The sequence below is a fragment of the Triticum urartu genome, chromosome 4A (assembly GCF_056163025.1).
Source record: "Triticum urartu cultivar PI428250 chromosome 4A, HENAU_Tu73, whole genome shotgun sequence".
NCBI lineage: Eukaryota > Viridiplantae > Streptophyta > Magnoliopsida > Poales > Poaceae > Triticum > Triticum urartu.
The window spans coordinates 183,768,238-183,795,891 of record NC_141876.1 but is presented as its reverse complement, the minus strand read 5'-3'; the positions used below and the strand labels follow the sequence as shown (position 1 = coordinate 183,795,891).

At 47.1% G+C, this 27,654-nt stretch overlaps 1 protein-coding gene across 8 annotated transcripts; it reads right to left on the bottom strand.

Annotated features, from left to right (window-relative positions):
• LOC125551341 (uncharacterized) lies at window positions 1–27,654 on the bottom strand. Of its 8 annotated transcripts, none has more exons than XR_015600668.1 (10): window positions 27,495–27,654; window positions 15,130–15,205; window positions 14,946–15,009; window positions 14,043–14,853; window positions 8,566–8,623; window positions 8,375–8,493; window positions 6,976–7,066; window positions 4,799–5,017; window positions 1,743–1,790; window positions 1–540 (listed from the first exon to the last, which is right to left on the bottom strand). XR_015600668.1 is itself a non-coding variant. In XM_087518106.1 (10 exons), the coding sequence occupies exons 3-10, from the start codon at window positions 15,007–15,009 to the stop codon at window positions 499–501; spliced, it is 1,149 nt and encodes a 382-aa protein (XP_087374232.1). In that variant the 5' UTR covers window positions 15,130–15,205; window positions 27,495–27,653; the 3' UTR covers window positions 1–498. The 8 variants fall into 8 exon arrangements, 7 of the variants coding, with proteins under 7 accessions (XP_087374232.1, XP_048570492.1, XP_048570491.1 ...); XM_087518106.1 differs by lacking the exon at window positions 4,799–5,017 and having other exon boundaries at window positions 14,043–14,673; window positions 14,758–14,853; window positions 27,495–27,653; XM_048714535.2 differs by lacking the exon at window positions 4,799–5,017 and having other exon boundaries at window positions 14,061–14,853.

The window sequence follows — 27,654 nt, the reverse complement described above, 5'->3', positions numbered from 1 at the left end:
TAGAAAATGTCAACTCTGATGTATGATCATTTCATTTGTACAAAATGTTGACTGCCGATGCAGAATGTTAGTTCTTTGGGGCACGGTCGAACTCAATATCTACAGATTCTGCAAACACATACTGACAGGCATTACAAAATGGAATCCAACTTGGTCCCCTCTTAAGATACAAACATCAAATAAATTTGTAGAATGACAATCATAGCTAGCTGATTTGGTTCCCTCGCACCCAAAAGTCAAATCGAACAAAACTGGGTGTAGATTGTTTGGCAGTGACGGCTGAAATCAGTGGCGGTACACTGCTCTGAAAACTGCGTTAACATGTTGTACAATTCTTTTGGATCAAAACCTATGTTCGCAATTGAAAGGGGGGAGGACGACTATGGTCAATTAAATGAAGAGTCACCAACAGATTGTGTTGACAACAGATGGCTCACTACATGACATCATGCCCAATAACCCTTTGTGAGGTATTTGACGACTGTGCCATCCTTGCATTTAAGCAGGCTTATGCTTACGGTCAGTCAGACGATTCTTCACCTGAATATATTGGTAACAGAGAGAAGGACATGTTAGTTCAAATTCAAACAATGCTCCGGGTAAAAAAACAAATTCAAACAATGGGGTCACCGCATGATTTTAAGTTCAGAGATATATTCATTACACTGTTTGTGTTTAGACCACCACTTTCTTTATTCTTCAGACATTTTAGATTCCACTTTATTTTAGACCAGGAGACGTATTATTTAAAGAAAGTGGAATCTAAACATATTATTTAGATTCCACATGTCTTTGAATACAAATTAATCTCCTGTTCTAAACAGAAAAAATAATCTTAGCTCCCTAAACCAAAGATAACATCTACCTCCTCCGTTCCTCAATATAAGTCTTTCTAGAGATTTCAATATGAACTACATACGGATGTATATAGACGTAGTTTAGAGTGTAGATTCACTCATTTTGCTCCGTATGTAGTCCATATTGGAATCTCTAGAAAGACTTATATTTAGGAATGGAGGGAGTAAATGACTAGAGGCCAGTAATATACATGACGCAATCTACTTTAGAGCAGAGTACCATGCTCTAAGGATGGTTCATCAAGAGAACCGGTGAGGCACAGATTTATGATGTAAATGAGGGGCGATCATCCGGGTTGACCCCACCAAGTGCAAACCAGTGATGCACATATATACGTCTGGAGTTCACCCATTTAGCACTTATCTGAAACCGTTTTGAATGGTTTCTCTAAACCTTATTTCGAATACCCCTAATGTAGGCTGGTCGGTCCCAACGCTACTCTCAAATGGCAGGATCTGTTGGTTTAAAGGATTTCCATAGGAATACTGGGGGATTGTAATCCTTATGAACTTTTCCTTTGTGGGTTGTTTGATTTGTAGGATTATAATCCATAGCACTTTTTCCTGTGGGCTCATTTGAATTAATTTTCACAGGAAAACTTTCATTGACTCGTACCTCCTGGAAAAATTCCTATTGTTCTCCTATGATGCAATCAATCTTATAGGATTTAAAGCATACCACTGCAATCCTACATAATTTTTTCCCGATTCCCACATTTTTGGAATCCTACAAAACAAAGAGGCTCACCCCTTTCCCGATTCAAGAAACTTCCTGTCCTCCTTTCTAATGTGCATAGGCTTGTACCCGAAAACCGAAAAGAAACAGTTTTAGAATCCATAATAGAACTAAATAAAATGCACTGGTTTCTAGGGATGAAATTTTACCGCATTTACATATTTTAGCTGCTTTAAGACTTCATCTGTATCCAACTCCTGCAGAAAACGATAATATTTCGAGAGATTAAAAGGCATCACTTTGAAGTAGCATGTGTATCTACTATTCGGGACGTATACTAGGCTAACCAAATTTTGTGTACTAGTAGATGGCCAGATACCAGCAGGATTTCCTGAGATATCGGTCATACATTGTATATTCGAAGCAGAAGCAGTTTCTAACGAGTATTCAAAACCTTACTCAATTTATTACTGAAGTTTGGAGTGTAGAGTACGATGAAATTGACCTTAGTATTGCTATGGGCCAAACAGGCCAGATATAGACAAGGTACATGTGCACATATACCCCCTACAGAAGGGAATAACTACACCACCCTCTACATGGCAGTACTACACTTGACACCCCTCCCCTCTCAAACTCAGGGTGGGTCTACAACACTGAGTTTGGAAAGAAAAAAGCTGTGGTGGGCTCGAGTTCGTTCTTCATGAAGAAATCTGCTAGTTGGAGCTCAGAGGGCACGAACTGGAGAACCACAATCCGGTCTTGCACCTGCGATCGCATGTAAGAAGCATCCACACCAATGTGCTTGGTGAGCTCATGCTTCACAGGATCACGAGCAATGTTGATTGCGCCGGTGCTGAAGAGAGAGGAGCCGGTGCAGTAGTAGAAACCCCAAAATCATCAAGAAGCCACCGCAACAAAGTGACCTCAGTTGTCAATGCTGCCATAGCCCTCAACTCACCCTCAGCACTCCAACAGGAAACCGATGTCTGTTTCTTAGTCTTCCGGGCAATCAAAGATGAACCAAGAAAAACACAATAGGCTGAAAGGGATCAACGATCACCATGATCACTAGCCCACGTGGCGTCAGAATACACCTGAAGCTCCAAGGAACTCGAACAAGGAAAGAAAAGGTGGCAAGAGGAGATGCCATGAAGATATCGTAGAACCCAAAATTGGTGGAAGTACTGAAGCTGAGTAGGAGCCGAAACAGACTGGCTCAAAATGCAGACAACATGAGAGATGTGGACAAAAGAAGGGGGCCTGCTAGGCACCATCCAGCTGTAAAACGCCAGTTAACAGCCGCCTCCCCAGCCATCCGATCTGGACGTCTCGAGCAACCGGATGAAGTGACAACGAGCTTCCTCTTAGTACTCTCTATCACAGTCGCAACACATGATGCACGTAGCAGGGCTGTTAGCTTCTTTCTTCCCTATCGCAAGCCAACATCCGTCATAGAACCAGCGTCACCGCGGCAACGTCGGACACATCGTCCTCGCCGAAAGGGCGACCTCTGGATGCTGCAATACAAACATTGTTGTGGCCGTCGCAGCATTACCTTCACGCTTTGCTGGCCGACCAGCATCGTAGTAGCAGTTCTGCCCACTCCCCAACAGCATCGCCGCTCGGTCGCCATCCATCGTAGCATCGCTCAGCACGCCGCCGACCGCCGTCGCAGTCACCCCGCAGCATCGTCACGCGAACATAAACGCCTTGGCGGTCGACGTCGCAGCATCCTGATGGTCATTGCAGTAGCAGCATCGCCGCGGTCATTGATGCCGTCGCAGCACGCCTCGTCGCTATGGCCGTCGAAGTATCACCGCGGTCGTCAATGCCGTCGCAGCATGCCTCGTCGAAGTGGTCGTTGAAGCATGTCATGCAACATCTGGTAGTCGCCTCGCAGCACCGGCGCTTCCTCCAGCAAGCGACCTCGCAACATCCGATGCTTCCAACGAGAGGCCTCGCAGCATACAGCTGTCTCTTCTTAGCACCAGCGCTCCCGCCAGCATGCGTCATTGCAGCATGAGATGCTTCTGGCGAGTGGCCTTGCAGCATCAGATGCTTCCGGTGAGCGGCCTCACAACATCTCAGGGAATCTCCCACCCAGCACGGGCGCTCCCCTCGCCGTACAACGCCGCTGGCCTCACAACATCCTGCCATCGTAACTTATTCGTCCTCCGTCACAGCATCACCAGCTTGCAGCATCGACACCAGCCTGCAGTGCTTGCTCGCAGCAGCCGCCCCGCCGTTGCAGCACCGACGACGTAGTTGCTTGCAGCGTTGACGCCGACTTGTAGCACCCGCTCGGGGCAGCCATGGTGGCTCAACACGCTGCACCTTCCCCTCACAACAACGCCGCCCGCCTTTGCAGCACCGGCGACGATGGGGATTGCAACACCGGCGCCCGTCTACAGCATCGACATCCATCGGCTGATCGGCATGCCGCATCTCCCCCTCACGACATCGCCGCTCGTTGTCACAACACAGGTGACGATGGCGTATTGCAGCATCGAGGTTGTCTCCGGCGTGAAGCATCATGGCGCCGCCTTGCCGTAGTGGTGGCAGCATCGCCAGGGCGAAAGGGAGAGCAAAGAAATCCAGATCGGAGAGGATGTGCTGGTTGACTCGTGCCAAAGAAAGATATGGCTGAGAGTAGTCGGTGGAAAAGATAATTAGGAAAGAGAACGTGGTGCCCGGGCCCAGGGGACACGTGGGGCACAAAGGAGGCGGCTGATGCGCGATTGATATACGTCCGGCTGAAACAGATCAGTTTCCCAAAAAGAAGTGGTTGAGGCAATGGCTGAAGCAGAGGCGGTGGAGCTGGTCGACTAGTTAGCAAAGGAAGTAGAAGGAAGGTACAACCAATCAAGTTCCCATAGGCCCCGAGAGTCACGTCTCCTAGGACCAGTCCCCACCAGAAGCCCTGTGCATCGATCCTGAGCACACCAGGAGTCAGATTCAGGAATAATACGACAAGCATGATCAACGATTTGACCGGCTGGCATAAGCTGCATAGTCAATTTGGGAACATGAGACATAGTGGGAACATTAAAGACGAAGTAGAAAGAGTGTCGTGTCCAACAACGGGAAGTGAGGTGCCATCGGGCATCGGCTGTGTGAACACGGAGACGTGCATCAGGAGGACTGAGTACAGTGAGACACGAAGAGTCTGGTATCGTGTGAAAGGAAGCACCAGTCAAGAAACCATGGAGATGATATACCAGGAGGAGGTGGTGGTGCGGAACCACAAGCACTAGAAGCAGACCTGTATGGCGAGGACGAGGCAGAGGCAACCAGTCGACGAAACAAAGCAATAATCTCCTGCTCAGTGGGGGGGGATCTGCTGAGGGCCTGGCTGAGAAGAGTCGATAGGAGGGGTCCTGGATGGAGATCGAGAAAGGGAGGGGCAGGCCACGCCTAGGGCAGCTCGACGCCAGCAGCCATACAGCAACCCAGGGGTGGCAGCTGGGAAACCCTATCCTGTCTGATATCATGTTAGAGTGTGATGAAATGGACCTTAGTATTGCTATGGGCCAAACAGGCCAGATATATACAAGGTACATATGTACATATACCCCATAGAAGGGAATAACTACACAGCTACACAGCACTATTACACTTGACATGGAAAACATACTACACCACTCTGCTAGTTCAACCAATATACGCAAAATGCAAACATGTATTTTTCTCCAACAGAAATTCAAGCCAAAGTGTTTAGTAATAAGAGATAAATACAGAAAGTATGCAATACATGCATAAATACTTCAATTTGTATAGTAATAAGAAAATGTAATCGCAGCCACGAAAATAGTGGAAGCATGGGGGTATGCTTAAATATTGGCTTCTTTTGCTCTAGAATACCGAGGAAAAGAAGTATTGTACAGCATGTTTAAGAACAAGGCAGCCGCTAGAGCATCCTTGAAAAAGTAGAGTACCTTCTAACAATAAAACCATTACACAAAATACAATGGAACTACAGCCGTATAATTTTCTGTGTAGAAGTAATTTGCACTGAGTTAAATAATAATTTACAATACCACAAACCTAAAAAAATTATAGAGACTAGACTAAGAACTTAAAGTTGTTCTTCTCAAGATATTTTCAACCGTTCAAATATCCAGGGGTGGAGCCAGGATTTAGACATAGGGGGGGGGGGGGGGATTCTGATAGTTAACACATGGATCCCATTGCTTTCTCAAAGAATCAAATAGACTGTTTTTTCTCATCACGACTACACACACCCATGCACAGTTGATAACAAGTTAAATCTAAATGGTAGAATCATTGCATCATTCTGATTTGCGGTATCAAATTGCGAGGATAAAACAAAAAATTGCTGCATGTGATTAATTTCGTCTAAATCATAGAAATTGCAGCAATACTGATCCATCTATATCGATAAATCCTAGCGCCAACGAAGGAGCGACTGACCGTAAATTGTATCGCACAGAACAAATAAACAAATACTGACGACCCAGAACATATGAACGAACCTGAAATTGCAGCAATACTCATCCATCTATATCGATAAATCCTAGCGCCGACGAAGGAGCGACTGACCGCATAGAACAAATAAACGAATACTGACGACCCGGAACATATGAACGAACCTGGAGCGGTTGATGCTTGGCCACTTATCCATCTAAATCTTATCGCACAAAACAAATAAACAAAGAAGCGATTGACCGCAAATTTTCTAGGGTGTCGTCGTGGTTGCCGGATGCGGCCTAACAACTTTGGCCGTCGGTGTTGATCGGCTGCGAGGCGCCGCGCCGCCCCACCATTTTCCAACCGGCGAACTGCCCGCCGCTGCGAGACGTGCGTTGGGATCGAAATAAGCGATAATCTGTCATTAGTATCATTGACCAAGCCGCCTGTTTGCCTTCGATAGTGGTGGGTGGACTACTATGGAGTACAAAGGTTCAATACTGGGCTGGCTAGTATATGGGCTGAGTTGTTGAGTTGGGCTACGTTATTGCTTGCCTCGCTATAGCCCTTGAGCGCACATATTGAGGGGGGGGGGGGGGGGGGGGGTTATGCCTAAATGGCTAATTCTAATTAACTTCGGACTAAGTGCTCCTGTACGAGGCGAACATTGGGGGGGAGGGGGGCCTGGTCCCTGCTCGTCCCCCCTTGGCTCCGCCACTGCAAATATCCGTTACATACAACGGTTGATGATATTTTGGACCTTACATGCAAAATAATTACACCTTGAACTCTCGATAACACTATACAACTTCTAGAATTGATGACGAATGACTTCTTAACTACAGAAATAAAGAATATTCGTTTGTACATATGTTTGTAATTTCTTATATATCCTAGGAACTAAGACAATATTGCACAGTAACACCTTAGAAATTACATTACGGTAGCTGCCACTAAGTATTAAGTTCGCTAAGATGCTATACATTACTTAAAAAATCAAGAAATAATTACCTGTGGAACAGCACAATCAGCATGAGCTGGATCCCAGAGAAGACAACAAAAACAATCCCAATCATCTGACTGACTAACATATAGGGGTGCCCTACAGGAGATCCCAATGATAAAATGTAAGAGATATCTACAAAGATATGTAAGATATGAACAAGGGAAAGCGGAACTTGTTAAATTTGTGTCAAATATGTTTATGGGGTATAAGCAAGGAGTTGGGTGTTGTAGTCAAACACTTGTAACCTGGGCCTAATATATAAAGGCACCACAGGATAACCAAAACAGAATAGACAAAATAGGTAGGTTTAAACAGAAGATCGCAAGAGGGACGGACAGGCCACACATGGCAGGGGCAGCTAGACCAGCCGTGGCAGGTGGTCAGAACCTCGGCAAACTTCGTCTTTTCGTGTATCGTGTTTGAGTCTACCGACTGGATTTGAAGGGATAAGTGAGCAGCCCACGGAAGGGAAAAATTGCAACCCTAGCTCTTCAGGCTCCTCCACAACGAGCCGCCTGTGCGCCTCACCTGGGACCAGGCCGCCGCCACCACCCACTGACCCGCCATTGCCGGCGGTGGTGGCCAGGAGCATTCTGCTCCTCTTCCTCTGCTGGATCCGCCCCTCTGCTGCTGTGTTCCTCCTGGATCCGTCAGTGATGGCAAGCAAGCACTCCTCTCATGTTGTAGCAAGTAATTTCTCCCTTCACTCCTTCCCTTCTTGGGTTTGATTTCTCCCCTGCAGCCCTGGCCATTGGATATTACAATTGGCCCAGCTTCGGGTTCTTCATTCACTTCCCATGCATTCAATTTTTATTGTATGCTGTACGGTACTATACAACGTATGCTACATACTATGTATTAGTAGCTGAGTACTGTAAGTTGAGTACTGCAGTACCATGTCGACTAGTCCGGCAGTAGTCTAGAGTAGTCACGATTAGTCTATGAGTCTCAACCTCGGCTCGACTCGTCAACTCATAATTCTTGTGGAAGACCCAACGTCTATTTCTAACAAAACTTATGTGGGGTTCAGATCTTAAGGTCTATTTCTAGCAAAAACGTATGTCGGGTCCAAATCATGTCACTTTTTGTGCTGTGTGCCTGCTTCAGACCAGAAATCAAGCAAGTGTGGCTAGTTTATAGTTCAGATGAGGTAACAAACAGTTGAACCAATACAAACAACCTTGAGGTACTATGGAAAAGATAGTTCTAGGCTTGTAGCTTCTACACACTAAAGAATGTTTACGGAATTTGTACAAAAGCGAATCATAAGTAACAAGCATGCAGTAACTCAGATGAGAGAGGCTGACATGGCAATTTAAAATTTGATATTTGCACTAATTGAGCTGTTATAAAATCAAAGTTAATAGAAATACCTATCAAATAAAAAACTGCAAAGTTCTTTACCTTCTCCACTTGCCGCAGATTACTGGCTTGTTAGGATCTCCTGTGCTCAAGACCTCACGGCATTGTACCCAATTACCAGTTGAACTTGAAGATTTGTTCTGATTATTCTTTGAACAGAACTACGCAAGCAAGAAACCAGCTTAAGAAACTGTATGTAGGAAGTACTACTAACTCAAAAATACAAATCTCACATTCAGTTTCATGAGTTCAGCAGGATCAAATTCAGAGGGCGCTGTGAAATAACCATCGCTACGACACAAAACGAAGTAGAATAAATTGTTTAGAAAACGAAGCATAAACATGAAACAAGAGCATTAAGAATGTAAGCAAAACTAAACAGGAACCACTCATACCACAAGATAACACATTATGAGTTCTTAATAAAATTTATTTGTTGGACTACACCAACACTACAGCATTGAATAAATTAGATACTAGTTCGGAACTAGGGTATACGGTACCATAAGTTTGCAACAGAGAAGCCATCTGATTGCACTATATTCCCAACCAACCAGGGGCGGAGCTAGGCTAATGCAAGGGTATGCAATGCATACCCAATGATTTTTGCAAAAGTTTTTCAGTATATAAGCTCCGGTATGATTGTATGTCACGTATGGCAGCCTATTTGTACGTAGAGAACATGGGAAACGAAGAAAATAACGATTCAGCGTTACTTGGGCCTATATTGGGCTGCTACGTTGCTAGCACATTGCTACTGGGCCTTATTTTCAGGCTTATCGCTAGCCAGATTGGTCGAAGTTGACGAGACAACTATTCCAGGAGCCACGAGCCAGCAACTCGAGCCTGTGATTCTGCTGATTCAACACATCGCGGCGCCGCATTCGCTCATCGGCGGCCATCAAGCAACCATTGCATCATCTCATCTCGGCTGTAGCGGATTGCCATCTCTCATTGCTCGGTCTCCTTCGCCTGCCCACATATTTTGCAGTACGTACTCGACAGCGTCATGGCGCGCACCAGCGCATGACGCATCTGCCAGCTAGAAGACAGATCGCCAACGACGGCGTGCGCAATTAGCCCATCGTCTGATTGACTGATTGTTCTTTGTGAACATTTAATCTTGATTTCTCGGAATTGTTGGACAAGTATAGAGGATTATGTTGGTTCCCTAATTTTTTCCATTCATCTATTGCATCATCCAGTCAATTTTGAGGGCGGTTTGCATTGGCTCTTTACTATAAAACTTGTGAAGAACTGCAAGAAAAAGAAGGCGAAGTTTATGCACCTAAATTTCTGAAATATGAACATTCAAATTTTTAAGACTGTCCACCATGCCATCATTACTATCCAACATGTTTTTAATGTGTATAGGTGTGAACAATGAAGAACAAATATGATGATTTGAAACGTTTGTGGGGGAGAGCTTCAAAGGCGCCGAACATAAGTTTGACATCAACACTGACATCGGTATCTATCGACGTTGAAACCCAAGTTCAGGATCAAAATAAGAGCATCCACCTTCCAACGAGCTACAGTTGGCACTTGTATAGCCAGGTAATAATTTATAGTTTCGTTGTTCGTATTATGAACATTTTTATATGTTACATTGTTGTGCAGAAAAAAACTTGTTTTACTCCGCATACCCATGTCGCAAATCCTGGCTCCGCCACTGCAACCAACCAGTCATGAGTGCAGGCAACTTTGTTCTCAAACCTTTAGGCTATGTTTGGTAGCAAAGTATTGCAAAAACCGTAGTATTGCAAAACTACAATATTTTAGCATGTAGGCACAAGATACCACAGTTTTGACAGAACAAAGTATTTTGAAGTATTAAGAATACTGTGACATGTTTGGTTAGTGCTTGTATGCATCAACGTAACTTAGCTAGCTATAGTCGTTCGACGACACGTACGCATGGCGGCATGGGCTCCAGCGAGCTCGTCAGGGTGGAGCGCATGGGGCACATCGTGGTGCCATTCATGTTTGCGGCGGTCACGAGCAGTGCGTGCTGGATGACCAGCAGCTAGCAAGGTCGCGGCATGGCGGCGGCTGCACGGCCAATGGCAAAACAGCACGCATACAACACAGCTTTGACCAGCAGTAACACACAACTAGGAGTGCGCAGGGCACATTCGAGCTCGGACAATAGTGCGTTGGGGGTTCGCAGAGCAGCCAGTACCGCGACCATGGCATGAGTTGGCCAGCGGGGCAACCAGCTGCTTGGGGGCATGGGGCATAGGAGCAGATACGGAGGACCGCAAGCGGCAGTACAATGGACACCGTTTTTTCTCTTCATCGTCGTCTCTCAGTTTATCCATGACTGCCCATGGAGAAGATCTGAACAACAGGCAGGGGCGACACCTAGGGAGCGAGGAAGATACAAACGTCGTTTTTCCGCTCGCTCTGTTAAAAAAAAAGATGTCCAGGGTTCTTTTTTATATGCAGAGGAAATACCATGGTTTCGACAATACTGCAGTATTAAAACTACAGTTTATTGTGACAACCAAACAGCTCATTGCGAATAAAACTATGATAATATAAAAAACTGTAGTATTCTTGGAATTCTTAGAAAATACTTTACCACCAAACGGGGCCTTAGTTTTATTTTGGACTTCCAAAATTTACTATTTTCCTGACATGTATAGGTCTTCCATATCTTCTATCATATTTTAAGTTCCTATTAGTTGACTGATCAATAACAATAAAAACATAAATATTACTGGTAAATATTTTGAAATTATCAGACTTTGCAATGAAAACAGAATCAGCGTTCAAGATTAAAAGCACAAAAGACCTCTTGTCCAGTGGCAAGTAGCAGCCTAGTACCACCACCAACAACAACAATAACCACAACAAAGCCTTTCAGTCCCAAACAAGTTGGGGTAGGCTAGAGTTGAAACCCATACGATCTCAAAACCATGTCATGGTTCTGGCACGTGGATAGCTAACATCCACACACCTATGTCCATGGCTAGTTCTTTGGTGATATACAAGTCCTTCAGATCTCTCTTACGGACCCTCCCATGTCAAGTTTGGTCTACCCCGACCTCTCTTGACATTATTAGTGTGCTTTATCTGTTCACTAAGCATTGGCTCTTCTGGATACCTGTGTTGTATATGCCCAAACCATCTCAGACGATATTGGACAAAATTCTCTTCAATCTGTGCTACCCCAACTCTATCACGTATATCATCATTCTGGACCCAATCCTTTCTTGTGTGGCCACATATCCATCTCAGCGTGTGCATCTCTGCTACACCCAACTGTTGGACATGTCGCCATTTTAGTTGGCCAACATTCTGTGCCATGCAACATCATAGGTCGAATCGCCATCCTACCTACCTTTTAGCTTTTGTGGCACTATCTTGTCACAAGAGAACACGAGAAACTTGGCACCACTTCATCGATCCAGCTTTGATTCGATGGCTCACATCTTCAGCGATATCACCATCCTTCTACACCATTGACCCCAAATATCAAAAGGTATCCTTCTGAGGTACCACCTGCCCATCAAGGCTAACCTCCTCCTCTTCGTGCCTAGTAATACAGAAACCGCACCTTGTGTACTCAGTTTTAGTTCTATTAAGCCTAAAACATTTTGATTCCAAAGTTTGTCTCGACGGCTCTAACTTTCTATTAAACCCCGTCTGACTATCATCGACTAGCACCACATCATCCGCAAAGAGCACACGCCATTGGATATCTCCTTGTATATCCCTTGTGACCTCATACATCACCAAAGCAAAAAAGATAAGGGCTCAAAGTTGACCCTTGGTGCGGTTCTATTTTAATTGCAAGTCATTAATGTCGCCATCATTTGTTCGAACACTTGTCACGACATTATCATACATGTCTTTGATGAGGGTAATGTATTTTGTTGGGACTTTGTGTATCTTCAAGGCCCACCACATGACATTCCGCGGCATCTTATCGTAGGCCTTTTCCAAGTCAATGAACACCATATGCAGGTTCTTCTCATATGCCCAATCCCTAGCTTCACTCACAACTCACTTCGTGGTTTTCTTTGCCACCTTGTACTCTGTGTTGTCTGCACTCATATCCAAGTGTGGGCATTTGAAACAACCTTTCTTTTCCTTAATAGCCTTCTGGACAGCATCGTTCCACCACTAGGTATTTAGCTTTGCTTCTACTTTCCCTGGTCACCTCAAACTCCTCTAAAGCCACCTTCCAAACGCAAGTCGCCACCTTCGTCCACATATTGTTTGCATCACCTCCTTCCTCCCAAGAGCCCTCCTTAATAACCCTCTCCTTGAAAGCCTTGAGCTTCCACCACTTCGTTCTAGCGACTATGCGTGCTTATCCCGGTGGACACGAATCCGAAAGTGGAAGTCAGTCACCACAAGCTTACGTTGAGGGACAACTCCAAGTGTCACCTTACAATCTAGGCAAGCACGCATGTCTTCTCTTCTCAAGAGGATGGAATCAATCTGGCTAGAGCGTTGATCACTACTAGAAGTCACTAGATCAGATTCTCTCTTTCTGAATGTGTTAGCTACGATCGTGTCATAGGCTAAAGCAAAGCTTAAGACATCCTCTCCTTGATTCTTGCTGCCATAACCAAAGCCATCATGCACCCTTCAAAACCTCTGTTAACATACAGATGTGGCCAGTGAGGTCTCCTCTTATGAAGAGTTTGTCGCCAATAGGTACACTCCTAACCATGTCCTCCAGGCCTTCCTAGAACTCCTTATTGATGCTCTCAATGTGGCCTATTTGTGGGGCATACACGCTGGTAGCACTGAGAACTAAATCCCCAACGACCAGCCTGACTAGGATAGTCCAATCCCCTTGCCTCTTGATCAGTCCCTTGCCTCCTGGCATCTACCACTTCATACTTGAGGCTCTTGTTGATAAAGATGCCTACTCCATTTCTATTTGTAGTTGTTCCCGTGTACCACAGCTTGAAGCCAGTGTCCTCCACCTCCTTCGCCTTATGCCCCTTTCATTTGGTTTCTTGGACACATATGATATCAACACGTCTCCTAACCGATGTATCAACTCCTGTAACTTACCGGACCCTACATTCCAACTACCTAAGCGGATCCTACTTGGCTCGGCTAGTTTCCTTACCCTTCGCACTCATCGAGTCAAATGCGAAGACCCTTGCACATTTTTCACTACACCCGGGGGTCGATATAGCGCCACTAAGGATGCAATGACCTGATCCTTGGTCACTTATCACTGTATCCAGATCAAGATACAGCACGCCACCAGGGGGTGGATGGCCCGACCCTTGCCCATTTAACACCACACCCTGGTCACGATATGGCACGTCCCTAAAAGGGTTACGCCCCAACGATGTTCTTCTGAGTTTAGAATTTAGAATACATGAAATAAAGACTTGGGCACATGCACAATTTAAAAAGTTTGATTAGTATCTAAGATGATTATTTAGCTATGAATTTGATCCAAGGATGAAGAGCATATCTTATAAAGATTATGGTGAATGCAAGAAAAAAAGGATAGTCATTTAATTAGCTATCTTCAGAAATTTATGTTTACTCCACCAAAATTACATGGTACTATTCCTATAACTAATGCAAATGTGTTTTCTCAAAGTTAACCAATGCAAATGTTATTCCTAACTAATGCAAATGTGTTTTCTCAGAGTTAACCAATGCAAATGTGTTTTCTCAGAGTTAACAAATGCAAATGTTAGAACTAAAAGCAATTGTGTCAACACACCTGGAAATGGGACCATACCATTCTGGCACTTCAGCTTGGAAATCTCCACCAAGTCGAACCCCAGTAACGTATGATTCGACATCTTTGAACATGTACTCTATATGACTCATGCCATGAGGCCTTTGGTCCATATTCCCGGAAGACCTGACCTTGCCCTCTAATAGTTGACCATAAAGACTCTTAGGTTTCTTCTTCAAGCATGGCTGACAATACCATTCACCAGCTGGTACCACCTTAATACAAGGGATGCAACAAGGCAAATGGAATGCTGCTTCACAAGAATCACATATAAGCATCTTTAGTGGAACATCCAAGCTTCCACAAGCATTGCATGTCACCAAGTGGTTGGCATTACGATCAGTGGATTCCTCTGAAACGATTTTAGTTTGTGACTCAGTTATGAGTCCATCTTTTCTCAGTATAGCAATGCATAGATCCCTTGCTGATGTGAGCTCTGTTGTCGGTTCTGTAGGGCGTATATTTGATGAGGACCATACAGAAGCATCCTTTTTGTCTAGTATCACGGAAGATGGTGGCATACTTGACACTGAACATCTTTCGTTCACACCAGAATTTGGCTCCAATGAAACTCCAGCAGGCTCTTCAAGCTCTAGGACAGGGTCTATCTTACCTGCCATCAAATTTGAAAATACTGGATATGAGGGATTAATAACAGGGAGCAGTAGTGAAGAGTGATCTTCAGAGGTAGTGCAACTTTGAATTGTCAGTTCTTTAACTTCTTCATCTGCTACAAGTGAATTTGAATCTTTATCCATCTTTCTCCTTTTATAAACATTGCCATCCTTATTTTCTGCAGATATTGAGCACATTCTGTTGATAGCCAGTTAACTAACATAACTTGCGGACAAAAAGGGTGTTCTGTTAAGGATAGACTGCACTCACCATTTTCATGCAAAGATAGTTCTCTGTGACTATTTGAAGGGCACTCACTCCATTTTGGAGTCATCTGTTAACCAAAAAATACAACCATATGCAGCATAAATTTGGATGTCAAATATATCTACACCGGAATTAAGAAGAAAATTCATACTCAAGTAGCCATATATAAGAAGTCATGAGATTATACCAGTCTACTGCAGGTATGCTTAAAAAGCCGACCCTCAAACCTAATGTAGTCCTATCCTCCGATTCCAGTGAATAGCCTGGATCATGAATTAATAAACATTCAAATAACAACTGGTGAGGTCACAACTCTATGTAAATGAGGTCCAGAAAGTCAGAACTACATCTAATAAGATCGAACTTAACTAGCAAATCTGTGAGCAAATTGATAATATGACACACTTTTCCTGGGACTTTGATCTGATGACACACCTTTCTTTTAGTTTGATTGGATGACACACCTTTGAGTGATAGCTGGATTAAATGACACAAATTAAGTTTTTCTCTCCCTTTCTAGGTATGGACCCCACGTCTTATTTTATAGGACGATTTTGCCCCCGGTCGTTTCACATCGATCGTTCCTGGAAGATCCAAACACGCCTCGCTCGATCAGTACATGCATGCAGAGGCTCCATGCATCACGCGTACATATATTAGCTCTACGTATGGAACAAGGTGATCCTGCTGCATGCTTCCCGGCGCCTTATCTCGCCGTGGCTCCTTCCCGGCGCGCCGCCACCTCGCTGTCTCCTTCCCGTCGCCGGCACGGCCACGCCGTTACCGGAGCATACCATCACTGGTAGCTTTGTAGCTATTCGATGTTGTTGTACGAGTCGATGGACGAGGTGTCGACAGGGCGGAACGGTTGGAGCGTTGCCGGATGAGAAGAAACGGACAAGAGGCGGCGGGGAACTGGCAGCACACGGGGAAGAGGCATGGCCGGGCCGTGCTTGGCACTAGCAGCGCAGGTTGGAGGAAGCAGGAGCGGTGGGGCGGTGCTAGGCACCGGAGGCACGGGTGGGAGGAAGCAGGAGTGGCGGGGCGGTGCTGGGCACCGGCGGCGCGGGTGGGAGGAAGCAGGAGCTGTGGTGCAAGGAAGCAGGAGCAGCGGCGCAGCGGCTTTCGTTCGCTCTTCAAGGAACAATCAATCAGTTCAATCGAGCCAGGCAGGTGAAACGACCAGGGGCAAAATCGTCCTACAAAATGTGACGTGGGGGCCCATACCTAAAAAAGGAGAGAAAAACTTATGTGTCATTTAATCCAGTTATGAATCAAAGATGTGTCATCTAATCAAACCAAAAGAAAGATGTGTCATCAGACCAAAGTTCCATGAAAAGTGTCATATTATCAATTTGCTCCAAATATGTGGGGCATGCAGATAGGTGTTAGGAGAATAGCAACTTAGTATTATTAGGAGGCAAAAGCCATCATATATACATGTACAGGGGAGGCCAAAGGCCAGAATGCAAAAGACCAACGGCCACTATAAATATAACTCTAACACCCCCCCTCAAACTCATGGTGAATCCACAACACTGAGTTTGGAGAGGTAAAATCCATGTTGCCCTCTAGTCTGGGCCTTCGTGAAGAAGTCCGTCAGCTGTAACTCGGAAGGCACATACTGAAGAGCAACAACATAGTCCTGCACAGCAGCTCGCACAAAGAAAGCATCAACACCAATATGCTTGGTAAGCTCATGCTTCACAGGGTCCCGCGCAATACTGATAGCACCTGTACTGTCTGACAAGAGTGTAGTAGGTGTAGTAACAGTAACACCAAAATCCTCCAGTAACCAGCGTAACCAAGTCACCTCTGCCGTGAGAAGAGCCATAGCTCGCAACTCAGCATCTGCACTCGAACGGGAAACTGCAGTCTGTTTCTTAGTCTTCCAGGCAATGAGAGAACCACCAAGAAAGACACAGTAAGCAGAAAGTGAACGGCGATCCAAAGGATCACTAGCCCAAGTAGCATCCGAATAGGCCTGGAGCTGTAGCGAGCTGGAGCGAGGAAAGAAGAGACGGTGAGAGATCGTGCCACGAAGATATCGTAGAACACAAAGAAGGTGACTATGGTGAATTGAAGTGGGAGAAGAAACAAACTAACTCAGGATATGGACAAGATAGGAGATATCCGGACGAGTGACAGCGAGATAGACAAGACTTCCAACAAGATGACGATAACGAGTCAGATCAGACAAGGGCTCACCATCAGAAGCACAAAGGTGAAGATTAAGCTCCATAGGAGTCTCAACAGTGCGCTCATCACTAAGAGTTGCACGAGCAAGAAGATCCTGGATATACTTTTCTTGGGAAATAAAAAAGCCATCAGAGTTGGAGGAAATCTCAATCCCAAGAAAGTAACAAAGAGGACCAAGATCAGACATAGAAAACTGCTCACTGAGACGCGCCTTGACAAAGGCAATGTACTCAAGATCATCGCCAGTGATGATCATGTCATCAACATATAAAAGAAGAAGAGTGCGACCACGAGCCGAAAGGTGGACGAACAGCGCTGGATCATGAGCGCTAGGCAAAAAACCAGCTGCAGTGACCACCGAGGCAAAACACTCAAACCAAGCGCGGGGGGCTTGCTTAAGGCCATAGAGAGAGCGACGAAGACAACAAACCATGCCATCAGGAACTGAATACCCAGGTGGTGGCTGCATATAAACTTCCTCACGCAACTCACCATTAAGGAAGGCATTCTTAACATCAAGCTGAGACACAGACCAGTGGCGAATAGAAGCCACGGTGAGAAGTGTGCGAACAATGGCCATATGGGCCACAGGAGCAAAAGTCTCATCGTAATCACGACCATGCTCCTGCTGAAAGCCACGAGCCACAAGACGAGCTTTATAGCGCTCAAGAGAACCATCAGAGCGAGTCTTAATCTTATAGACCTACTTACAAGTGATGGGACGGACACGAGGAGGAAGAGAAACCAGATCCCATGTGCCGGTGCGCTCAAGGGCAGCAATCTCCTCTGTCATGGCAAACTGCCATTCAGGATGAACAATAGCATCTCGATAAGAAGTCGGCTCAACAACGGTCAAAAGACCATAATGAGAAGGAGAATATCGATCAGGGGGCGGATAAGGCCGAGAACGAAGACCATACATCGACTGAGAGGAGGAAGACGACACGCCGGAAGTAGAGGGCACATCGGTAGACTCATCCACAACACGTCGACAGCGAGTATAATGAAAAGGAAAGGAGGGGAGAGGTGGAACCACTGGAGATGGAGACGGGGAATGTACCGGTGATGAAGGTGGAGAAGAGGACGATACCGGTGATGAAGGTGGAGAGTCATGCGATGAGGGAGGAGAAGAAACTATAGAAGACGACGGCGTCGGATCTGCAAGAGCAGGGCGAGAAGTAGGAATATTGGGCACAGAGGAAGGTGTATCTGGAAACGTAAGAAAAGAGATGTCCTCCATGGAAAAGGCCGAGGAGGATGGACGCGGGTAGAAGGGACGAGACTCATCAAAGGTGACATCCCGGGAAATATGCATCCGACGACCGACAGGATCCCAACACCGATAACCCTTATGCTCAACACTGTATCCGAGAAAGACACTCAACAGATTGAGCAGTCAACTTGGTGCGTTCACGAGGGGCAAGCAAAACATAGCAAACACAACCAAACGAACGAAGCGCCGAATAATCAGGAGAACGACCAGAAAAACGCTCAAGAGGAATACCACCCTGTAGAGCACCAGATGGTTGGATGTTGATGAGATAGGTGGAAGTGGTAACAGCCTCAGCCCAAAAGTGAGGAGGAAGAGAGGCGGCGATCATCATCGCACGTGTTGTCTCAAGAAGGTGACGATGCTTGCGCTCAACCACACCATTCTGAGCATGAGCACCAGGACAAGAGAACTGAGCAAGAGTACCATGCTCAGCAAGCAATCCTCGCAGCGCATGTGAGATATATTCACCAGCTGAATCTGAGCGAAAAACACGAATAGGAGTGGAAAACTGGGTATGAACCATGGCAGCAAATTTTTTGTATATAGATAAGACCTCACTGCGAGAAGACATGAAATAGATCCAAGTGTATCGAGAAAAAACATCTATAAAGATGATATAGTAGCGATGACCCCCTTTCGAGATGAAGGGAGCCAGACCCCAAACATCCCAGAGTGAACGAGATCAAAAGGGCGTTCAGACACCGACTCACTGTGAGGGTAGGGAAGCTGAATCTGCTTACCAAGCCTACAACCCAGACAATCCAACGAAGCGTTACCGGAGACAGACCCCAGAACACCGCGATGAACCAAAGATGAGAGACGAGAACCACATAAATGGCCAAGTCGATGATGCCACTGCTGAAAAGAGCTAGTAGATGCAGCAACAAGGGTTGCGAGACTGGTGGCGGTGGCAGCGGAGGGAAGGCGAAGCCAGTCAAGCTCCCAGAGACCATCAGAGCGTCGAGGACCAGCACCAAGCAGAGCGCCCGTGCGACGATCCTGAACAGAACATGAATCAAAATCGAGAATGACCCTACAGCTAGAGTCAACAACCTGACCACCAGATATGAGCTGCATGGTAAGTTAAGGAACATGAGCGACCGAGGGAACGTGAAATGAAGAAGTGCTAAGAGTGCCTCGACTAGCTACAAGGAGGGGAGTACCATCAGCCGTAAGAACACGAATAAGAGACTCGACAGGTCAAACAGAAGTCAAAGTGGAAGAATCATAAGTCATATGGAAAGATGCTCCAGTATCAAGAATCCATGGGGATGTACCTGAACGAGAAGAAGGTGGTTTCTCACTGCCCGAAGAGTCAGTCATGGAACTTGCAGAACCTATAGGTGAAGAATCCCAAGCAGCAACCAGGCGTCGTAGTTGTGCAATCTCACACGCAGACAGGGACACGACGAAAGATGTCGAGGTAGAAACACCAGCCGACGATGAGCAGCCGCCACCACCCGTGGAAGCCACGTGTGGAGTCGACCAAGAGTCGCATGTGGAAGCCACAGGAGGAGTTGACGTAGAGCGGTCATCGGCGCGCGCGGAAGCCGCGAGAGGAGTCGACGTAGAGCGGTCACCGCCGCGAGAAGAGTCGACATCGAGAGGTTGCCACCACGCACGGAAGGCGCAAGAGGAGTCGACGTAGAGCGGTCATCGCCACGCGCGGAAGCCGCGAGAGGAGTCGACGTAGAGCGGCCATTAGCACTGGTGGAAGTCGCAAAAGGTGTCGAAGCAGAGCGACAACCACCATCTCCAAGCGGACGAGCACCAAGCACCGATGAAAGGCACATGTGCGAGACGGGATCAATGAACGGAACTCCGTCGAAAAACACCGGGCAGCAAGGGAGTGACGTACCCGGCGAAAGCATTGTAACTCTTTTTTTTCTTTTTTCTTTTTCTTTTTAGGCCACCACAAGAGCCCAATAGAGTAAACTGACACCCAAAATGGGTCTGAACTTGAGCGGTCAGGAGCAGCGGCAGATCAATCGAGGACCAAATCGATCCAGAAAATCGATCGACGAGCGGACTGTTAGCGCCTCGATCTGGACAGCTCGACACAGAGGGCAGACAAGACGGGATCACGTGCAGCGGGCGGGCGTCCCAACCTGGGATACAGCGGCGGCGAAGAGCAGCAAAGGAACCGCTGGAGGGCACCGGCAGGAGGAGGGAATCCGAGCCACCGCCGGCACGGCGGTTCGCAGTGATGCAGGCGGCGGAGTCGCACGATTGGGAGGAGCCGGCCGAGCGCAAGAAGCAGGCGGCGACCAGGGAGCGTCGGACACGGCGAAAACCAGGCAAACGACGGCAGGAATTGCTAGACCGCGACGGGAGCCGGTGGCTGTTGGAGGGCGGCGACTGGATGTGAGCCAACGGCAGATGACAGAGACGGCCGGCAGCAGAGATCAGGTTGGTGGTAACTGGCAACTTGAATCAAGATGATCGGATCGATCCGGACCTGTAGCAGCGGATGGAGCTCAAGGCTAGAAGCCGCCTCCTGGATCGGGCACAGCGGGCTGGGTGGGAGGAGCGGTAGCACAAGGAGTTGTACGCATGAGAGGAGGGAGGCAACAGCGAAAAAATTCCTAACCTAGGCTCATGATACCATGTTAGGAGAATAGCAACTTAGTATTATTAGGAGGCAAAAGCCATCATATATACATGTACAGGGAAGGCCAAAGGCTAGAATGCAAAAGGCCAACGGCCACTATAAATATAACTAACAATAGGTCCCTCCAATCCATTTTTCTAGTCTCATCTCCAAATTTTGGTTAATTTCAATTTCTAAGCCCACTACTATTAGTTCCCTCCTTGCCTGTGCAGCCGTCCTCTCCGTTGGTCCTTGATGATTTGGTTTCTCACCAACTAATGCTAAGTGCACATGCAGACATGCATGTATGGTTTCTCACTAATTAATGTGGAACTAAGGAAAAAAGAGGAATTTTAGGGGTAAAGATTCAGATCTATTGGTCTAGGTTTTTTGAGAATCTCTACGTTGGAAGATATTATAGGATGGGGCTAATAAAATGAATGAGCGGGAGGATGATATATGGTTGGGTAGATGCGGATTACCACCGTCCCTGTTCCTCCTTCCAACAGAAAACCATGCAAGCATATAGTGTTGCATGCTACTGATTTGCTCAGCCCCGATAGCATACATGTCTACGTTACAGGGATCAGATTATTCAGGCCCTTGGCACCTGCCTTCGCCCAGGTGAGCGCTTCGTCCTGGATATTAGGATAATCCTGACTTGGAGTTAGTCTCGAGTCAGTTGGTTAGCCGGGTTGTGTGTGGCTAAGTCTATAGTTGAGTGAAAACCGGATCAAGTAGCTGTGTTGCTTGGCCGGTGCGTTGCATGAGACGTGGGTGCGTGTGCATGGCGTGGTTAGTTAGTGCGTGCTACGTGCATGGAGTTAGTGGCCGGGTGTGCCGGCTGGGTTGAGTGTGCACGGGTATAAAATCCCCTATGTATTGATCGTTGCGAAGTAATGAGCCGAGCCTAGGAGAGCCAGAAGATGAGTGTGGTCTCCGTCAGAACCGTGGTATGCGCCCGGTCGGCAGGAGAGAGAGCTCCCCTGGGTAGGCGTCGGTTTGTTGCCGAGCCATGGCGTTCGTGCGCCGGAATATGTTGTATGTGCGGCAATGGCGTTTGTGCGCCGAAAACCACCACCGTGTCCTGTGTCTCTTCTTTCTTCTACCTTCGTTCGTTCGTGCGAGAGAGAGAGAGAGGGAGGGAGCTGGGCACCGGCGCAAAGGGCAAGCAAGGGCTCGACGCCAACACTGGATAGTGTACCAGGTCCGAGAGGAACAGTTGTCGGTTATCAAAGGTGCAGGCATTGCGATGTTTCCAGATAGAACAAGTGCAGAGAGGGATGATCGAGATTAGACCTTTGCAGAGGCTCGGAGGACATGATTTTGTCGCCCATGCCCACCAGTTAAGGAAGCACTTGGAGCCGTCCGATGAAGTAGTGGTCAGGCCGCACTACGCCAGGATTTGATGCCTTGGCGGGAGATCACACAACCCACGGAGAGGAGGTGCATGGTTTTGGGCTCTTGATCGTAGAGCATGCAACATGAAGAGTGAGGGAGGCCTCGGCGAGCCATGTCCTCAGCTGTCCAACATTTGTCCTGTCCGGCAAGCCATAAGAAGAATTTGACACTCGTCGTGCCCAGCTTTTCCAAGTTAGTCACCAATGTGGATCAGGGATGGAGCCATTGAACAGCCCAAGGTAGCACGATCTGGCAGTGTAGAGCCCATTATCAGTCTAGCGCCAAAGAATGGTATCCGGCACAGATGAAAGAGTGACATTCTGCAGGTGCCGCTACACGTCGACGTACTCAATGGAAGCAGCAGGCCCCAGGATGCCTCGGATGTCGTGGATCCAAATCCAAAGGGGAATTCCCCTGCGCACCAGGCGGCGTTTGCGGCATCGGCGAGGAACTAGGGTGATGAGGGTTGGAGCAATGTCGGTCGTTGATTGACCATTAAGCCAATGGTCCGTCCAGAATCGGCAGGTCTGCCCATTACCAATCGTCCACGTGATAGAAGCCCGGAAGATGTCGCGGACCTCCGGCTCACATGGCAGTGGGAGGAGGTGCCATGGTCGGGAGGGATCAGTGGCCTTGAGCCAAAGCCACCTAACACTAAGGGCGATCCCAGTGCGTTAGAAGATCACGGATGTCGAGGCCTCCAAGAGCGAGAGGGAGGCACACACTAGGCCAGTTGACGAGGCAATTGCCGGCATTAGCCTCCTTCCGGTCATGCCAAAGGAAGTCCCTAATAACGCGAGTCACCTTCTTGAGGCTCGCTAGACGGCTCCAAGGGTGGAGGACCTTGAAGAGTTGGATGGACTCAAGGCCGGACAGACGGCTCTAGGGGTGGAGGATGAGGCGGAAACAAGGCAAGCGAACGTTGTCGGCCGCAACCATGGCAAGCAGCGCACGCTGGAGGGAGACCCCGGCCGCCTCAATCTCCGAAAAGCATGGGAGGAAGCATAACACTCTCCAAAGGCAAAGACAAGGGTGGCCGGACATGGTTGTGATCGGGCGACGGGACGAGAGTGCCCTGGAGGTGGACACGAACAAACAAGGCAAGATGGAAGATCCTGAGTACCACGGTCCAAGGGGTGAGCGAGGCGCGGACTCAGACCCGGGGGCGTGGGGCTGCTGGGTCCTACCCCCGATGTTGTGACGCGGGCGGATCCGCACTAGACGCAAATGCCCGGATGAACGCGGGCATGGGCGCTTGGCCCACAGGGAAGCGTTAGGAGGAGGTGCGTGGGAGCATGCAGGCCCGGGCCATATGAACATAGAAGCAGCAGCGCTTGCAACGCACATCATGCCTGCACTCAGCCCGAGGATGGCAGGGAAGGGGCGGCAGAGCGCTGCGCTCCAGGCTAGCAATGAGGTAGCACCCACAGGTCGTCGTGGCTAGCAGTTGCGCACCATCTCCCAAGGGGCAGGTGTGGGCTCCTCCTGCGGCGGAAACCAATGGATCTCGAAGCGAAGGTCGCGGCGAGGGGCCTCGGTGTGAGAGTCCGACTCGGGAGACGCGAGACCCTCTCTGCATAGGACCTCGCAACGACAGACCATAGAGGCTGCTGGAGCCAGCAAAGGAAGGAGCTGGACTCCATCCAGCGGGCCTCGCGGGGTCGACCTCCACCGGAAGCGGTTGGGGAGGCCATGGGGCGAGGGGAGGGGGCATAGCGGCGAGACCGGAGTGGCAGCCGCCGTCGAGATTGGGTGCAGGCCAAGGCCGAAGTGGCCGCTGGCGTTGGCTAGGAGACTAGAGGCTAGGATTTTTCATGTATCCGGTATCATCGTTTTTGCCCGCTCCAGATGTAATAGTTGACCAACTATTATTATTGTTTCTAGGATGGTAAGTCAATATTATCTGCAATTGGTAATTAGTAACACACAAATTTGGCATGGATGCTACTCAACATCAGGCAATCGAGTGGTAGTCTGGCATCGGTAGCAAGCGATAAGAGGGAGGTCCGGCTAAAGTGGGGCTCTTGCACAGGTGGATTAGGTCAACTAATTGAGTTCAATTACTAACCTTATGGGCTCAGGAATGGTAAAATATGACGTCCTGATGTAATTTGGACTCATTTCACCCTTCAATTCTAGCCATGCATCTCTGAGAGTAATGCCATAAAGTAGCTATGTAACCCAGCAGCCAAGCACACACAAGAGGGAGGCACAAGTAAAGCAAAACCTATATTTTTGCCCCAATTCTTATCTATATTTCTACCTCCAATCATCGAACTCCCATCAAAAACACTGTGGTTGCCACTCATCTGAGACGTAGCAGTAGGTCCATCACAAAATGCTCCAAGTATGGTGCAAAGAACAACATCATTATTTGAAAAATCGGGACAATAAATAGTCCCAGATGTAGCAACAAACTATATGTCTAAAGCAGATCTCAGATCTCACACCGTTAATAAAACATTTACCTGGAATAAATCCCTAGTCTGACATAGGAATAAATTAAAGTGCAGCATGAAGGTAGGGCAAGAACGACATGTTTGGATAAAACATGGTAGGGATAGGCCAAAGGGTAAAGAGGGATACTACGACTCTAGGAGGGCAAAGGATTTTGAGAGAAGTCACTTACTCCAGAAACATAAAATGTGTTAAGACTAGCTATAGTGGAGACTAAACATAAAATATGTTACTACCTCTATAGTGGGGAGTAACATATGTGTGGTGTCATGCAACACTTCATTTATTATGTTGTAGACTCATCTTGTCTTGGTATGTATGATGTTACTCATAGTACGAGTAACTAGCTATGTTACTCAATTTGTCTCTCTCATTAATTAGCTGCCACATCATCTATTTTACATAGATATGTGTGATGTTACCACTCATGTTACTCCCACTGTGGGTAGTCTTAATGCTAACCATGATTTCATCTTTTGTAGCATACCACGAACTTACATCATACCTGATATGGCACTAAAACTCACAAAGCTGTCCATACATGATTAAAATAAAATCACCAGGGTACGTCTAGAAGATTGGGCCAGATAAATCTGGAAAGGAACAGTAACGGCTGCAATAGATTGCGCCATTCAATCATTGCAAAAATGAAACAATAACAAACTTGAAATAACATTTATGATTGTGCTTCTCTGGTCCACAGTTTCTTGGGCTAGAAGTTCCATGAATATAAAAGAACACGTCCAATTAGTTTTGATGTAAACTTGACACAATTATTATCCTAGATAGTGACATAGTATATTGTCCAATTTTCTTCTGCTTGGCAACTATAATTAAGATACCGCTTATGACTGCACGTGACTGAAGTAATCAGGACGAAATAACGAGTCACCTGCCATATGCACAGTTATATTTAACTTCTACATTATACAATTTAATTTTCTAAGTACGAGCTGTCATTTTTTCTTCACATTCTCGCAGAAGACACTGCTACTAAAAAATTATCAACACTCCCAGATGCCAGGTATTACCCTCAATTAGGGTTATACTAGCCTGAATTGTTGTCCTAGTATTTTCTCTAATTTAGTGTCCCAAATGAAAATCCAAAGATGGTACGACGTTAAACAAGTTCTCTTTGGTAACATACCCGCATTAGATGTAACCCATAAATTCTTGCCAAAACAGCCTACACTTAGGAAGTTAAAGGGACCTGCAAGCGATGCTACCACCTCTAATTACTGCTGAGGCCTATTACGAGTGCACACCCTTTCTCCCGTGAACCACCTGCTGAGGGTAGCTGCCTTTCACCCTACCCCGTCGCACCCACCCAACCTAACATTTCAACTCGGGCTGCAAATGAGTTGAATTTGAGCGAGTGACACTAGGCTCAGCTCAGCTCATACTAAAATTTGAGCGGGCTCAGACTGAGTGGGGCTAAAGGCCAGGCCATAGAAATGGCTTATACTCAGCTTGTAAAGATCTCGAGCAAGTTGCGAGCCAACTAAGACGATGAAAATTCTGTAGTCTAAGGCAATTTTTTCAACTAGGTAGACCACATGAACAAACATTTAGTCCAGGGCTTGACCACGTACCATATTAATGCCTAAATTTGCTATTTTCTTAGTTAACCTTCCATGTTTGCTTGCAGACATTAGGAAGAAAAATCACATACACAGAATAGGGTAATAAAGTATCCTATTTCCTTCTAATATATACCATGATCATTATCCATAGTTATACTATGTCGAGTTGTCGAGCTAAAATCGAGCGAGCTACATAAAACGCTCATACTCAGCTCATTTCCTTTCGATTTCGGTCTCGGGTGGAGCCAAAAAATGAGTCAATCTCGAGCGTCTCAAGAGCCTCGAGCTTTTCTTGTAGCCCTAATTTCAACGGGTTGTCATTGTCGCCGCCTACCACCCCTCCATCTACATCTTATAACGCTGTGAACCTGTCATCAGTGACAGGAAAGCATCCACGCTCTGACAACCAAAAGTTATCAACATACAAATTGTGAATCTCTTGCCGCATGCCTATCTAACCACTACAGCGCTGCGAGAATGTTCCTTGTCCTCTTCTCCACTTAATTTCTAAGAAGGAAGGACAACGATTCAACTGCCGTGAAATGGCTGATAGCTGCAATCCATACCAGATACCAATACTAATAAACTACTCCCTCCGTTCCAAAATAGATGACCCAACTTTATGCTAACTTTAGTACAAAGTTAGCATAAAGTTGGGTCATCTATTTTGGAACAGAGGGAGTAACTAATAGACAGATAGAGGAAGCCAAGCATTGGTATCATTGCTCGCAACAAAGTAAAGATTCTCTAAAGCCTAACAATCCATCCAAGCTAGGGTTCCAGGTTCCTTATAACAGCAAAAGAAAAGAAAAGAACCCCGAGTCTTGATGGATCTCCGCTCCACGCCAGTCCAATACCAGTAGAGAGGAGGAGGAGAACCACGACGAAGACGATGAAAGAGTTCCTTCGAAGTGGAAGGAGGCTGGAGGCGTGTTCGGCGGCGCGTGTGCGGGCGAAGAGAGCGACGGTTGTGCTTTGGCAAAAAAACAAGAGAGCGGGAGGGGGGGGGGGGGGGGGGGGGGGGGATGGCAGTCGACGGAGGAGCTGACCTGCTCGGTGGGCTTCGGAGGGAGAGGTCGGCGAGCAGGAGCGGTGCGTTTGGGCGGAGGCGGAGGAAGGCGGGGAAGAACGGGCGGGCTTCGCCGCGGCGGCGGGCGGATGATGCGGGGATCGCTTTTCAGCAGTTCGAGCAGACGTGCGCTCGGGTTG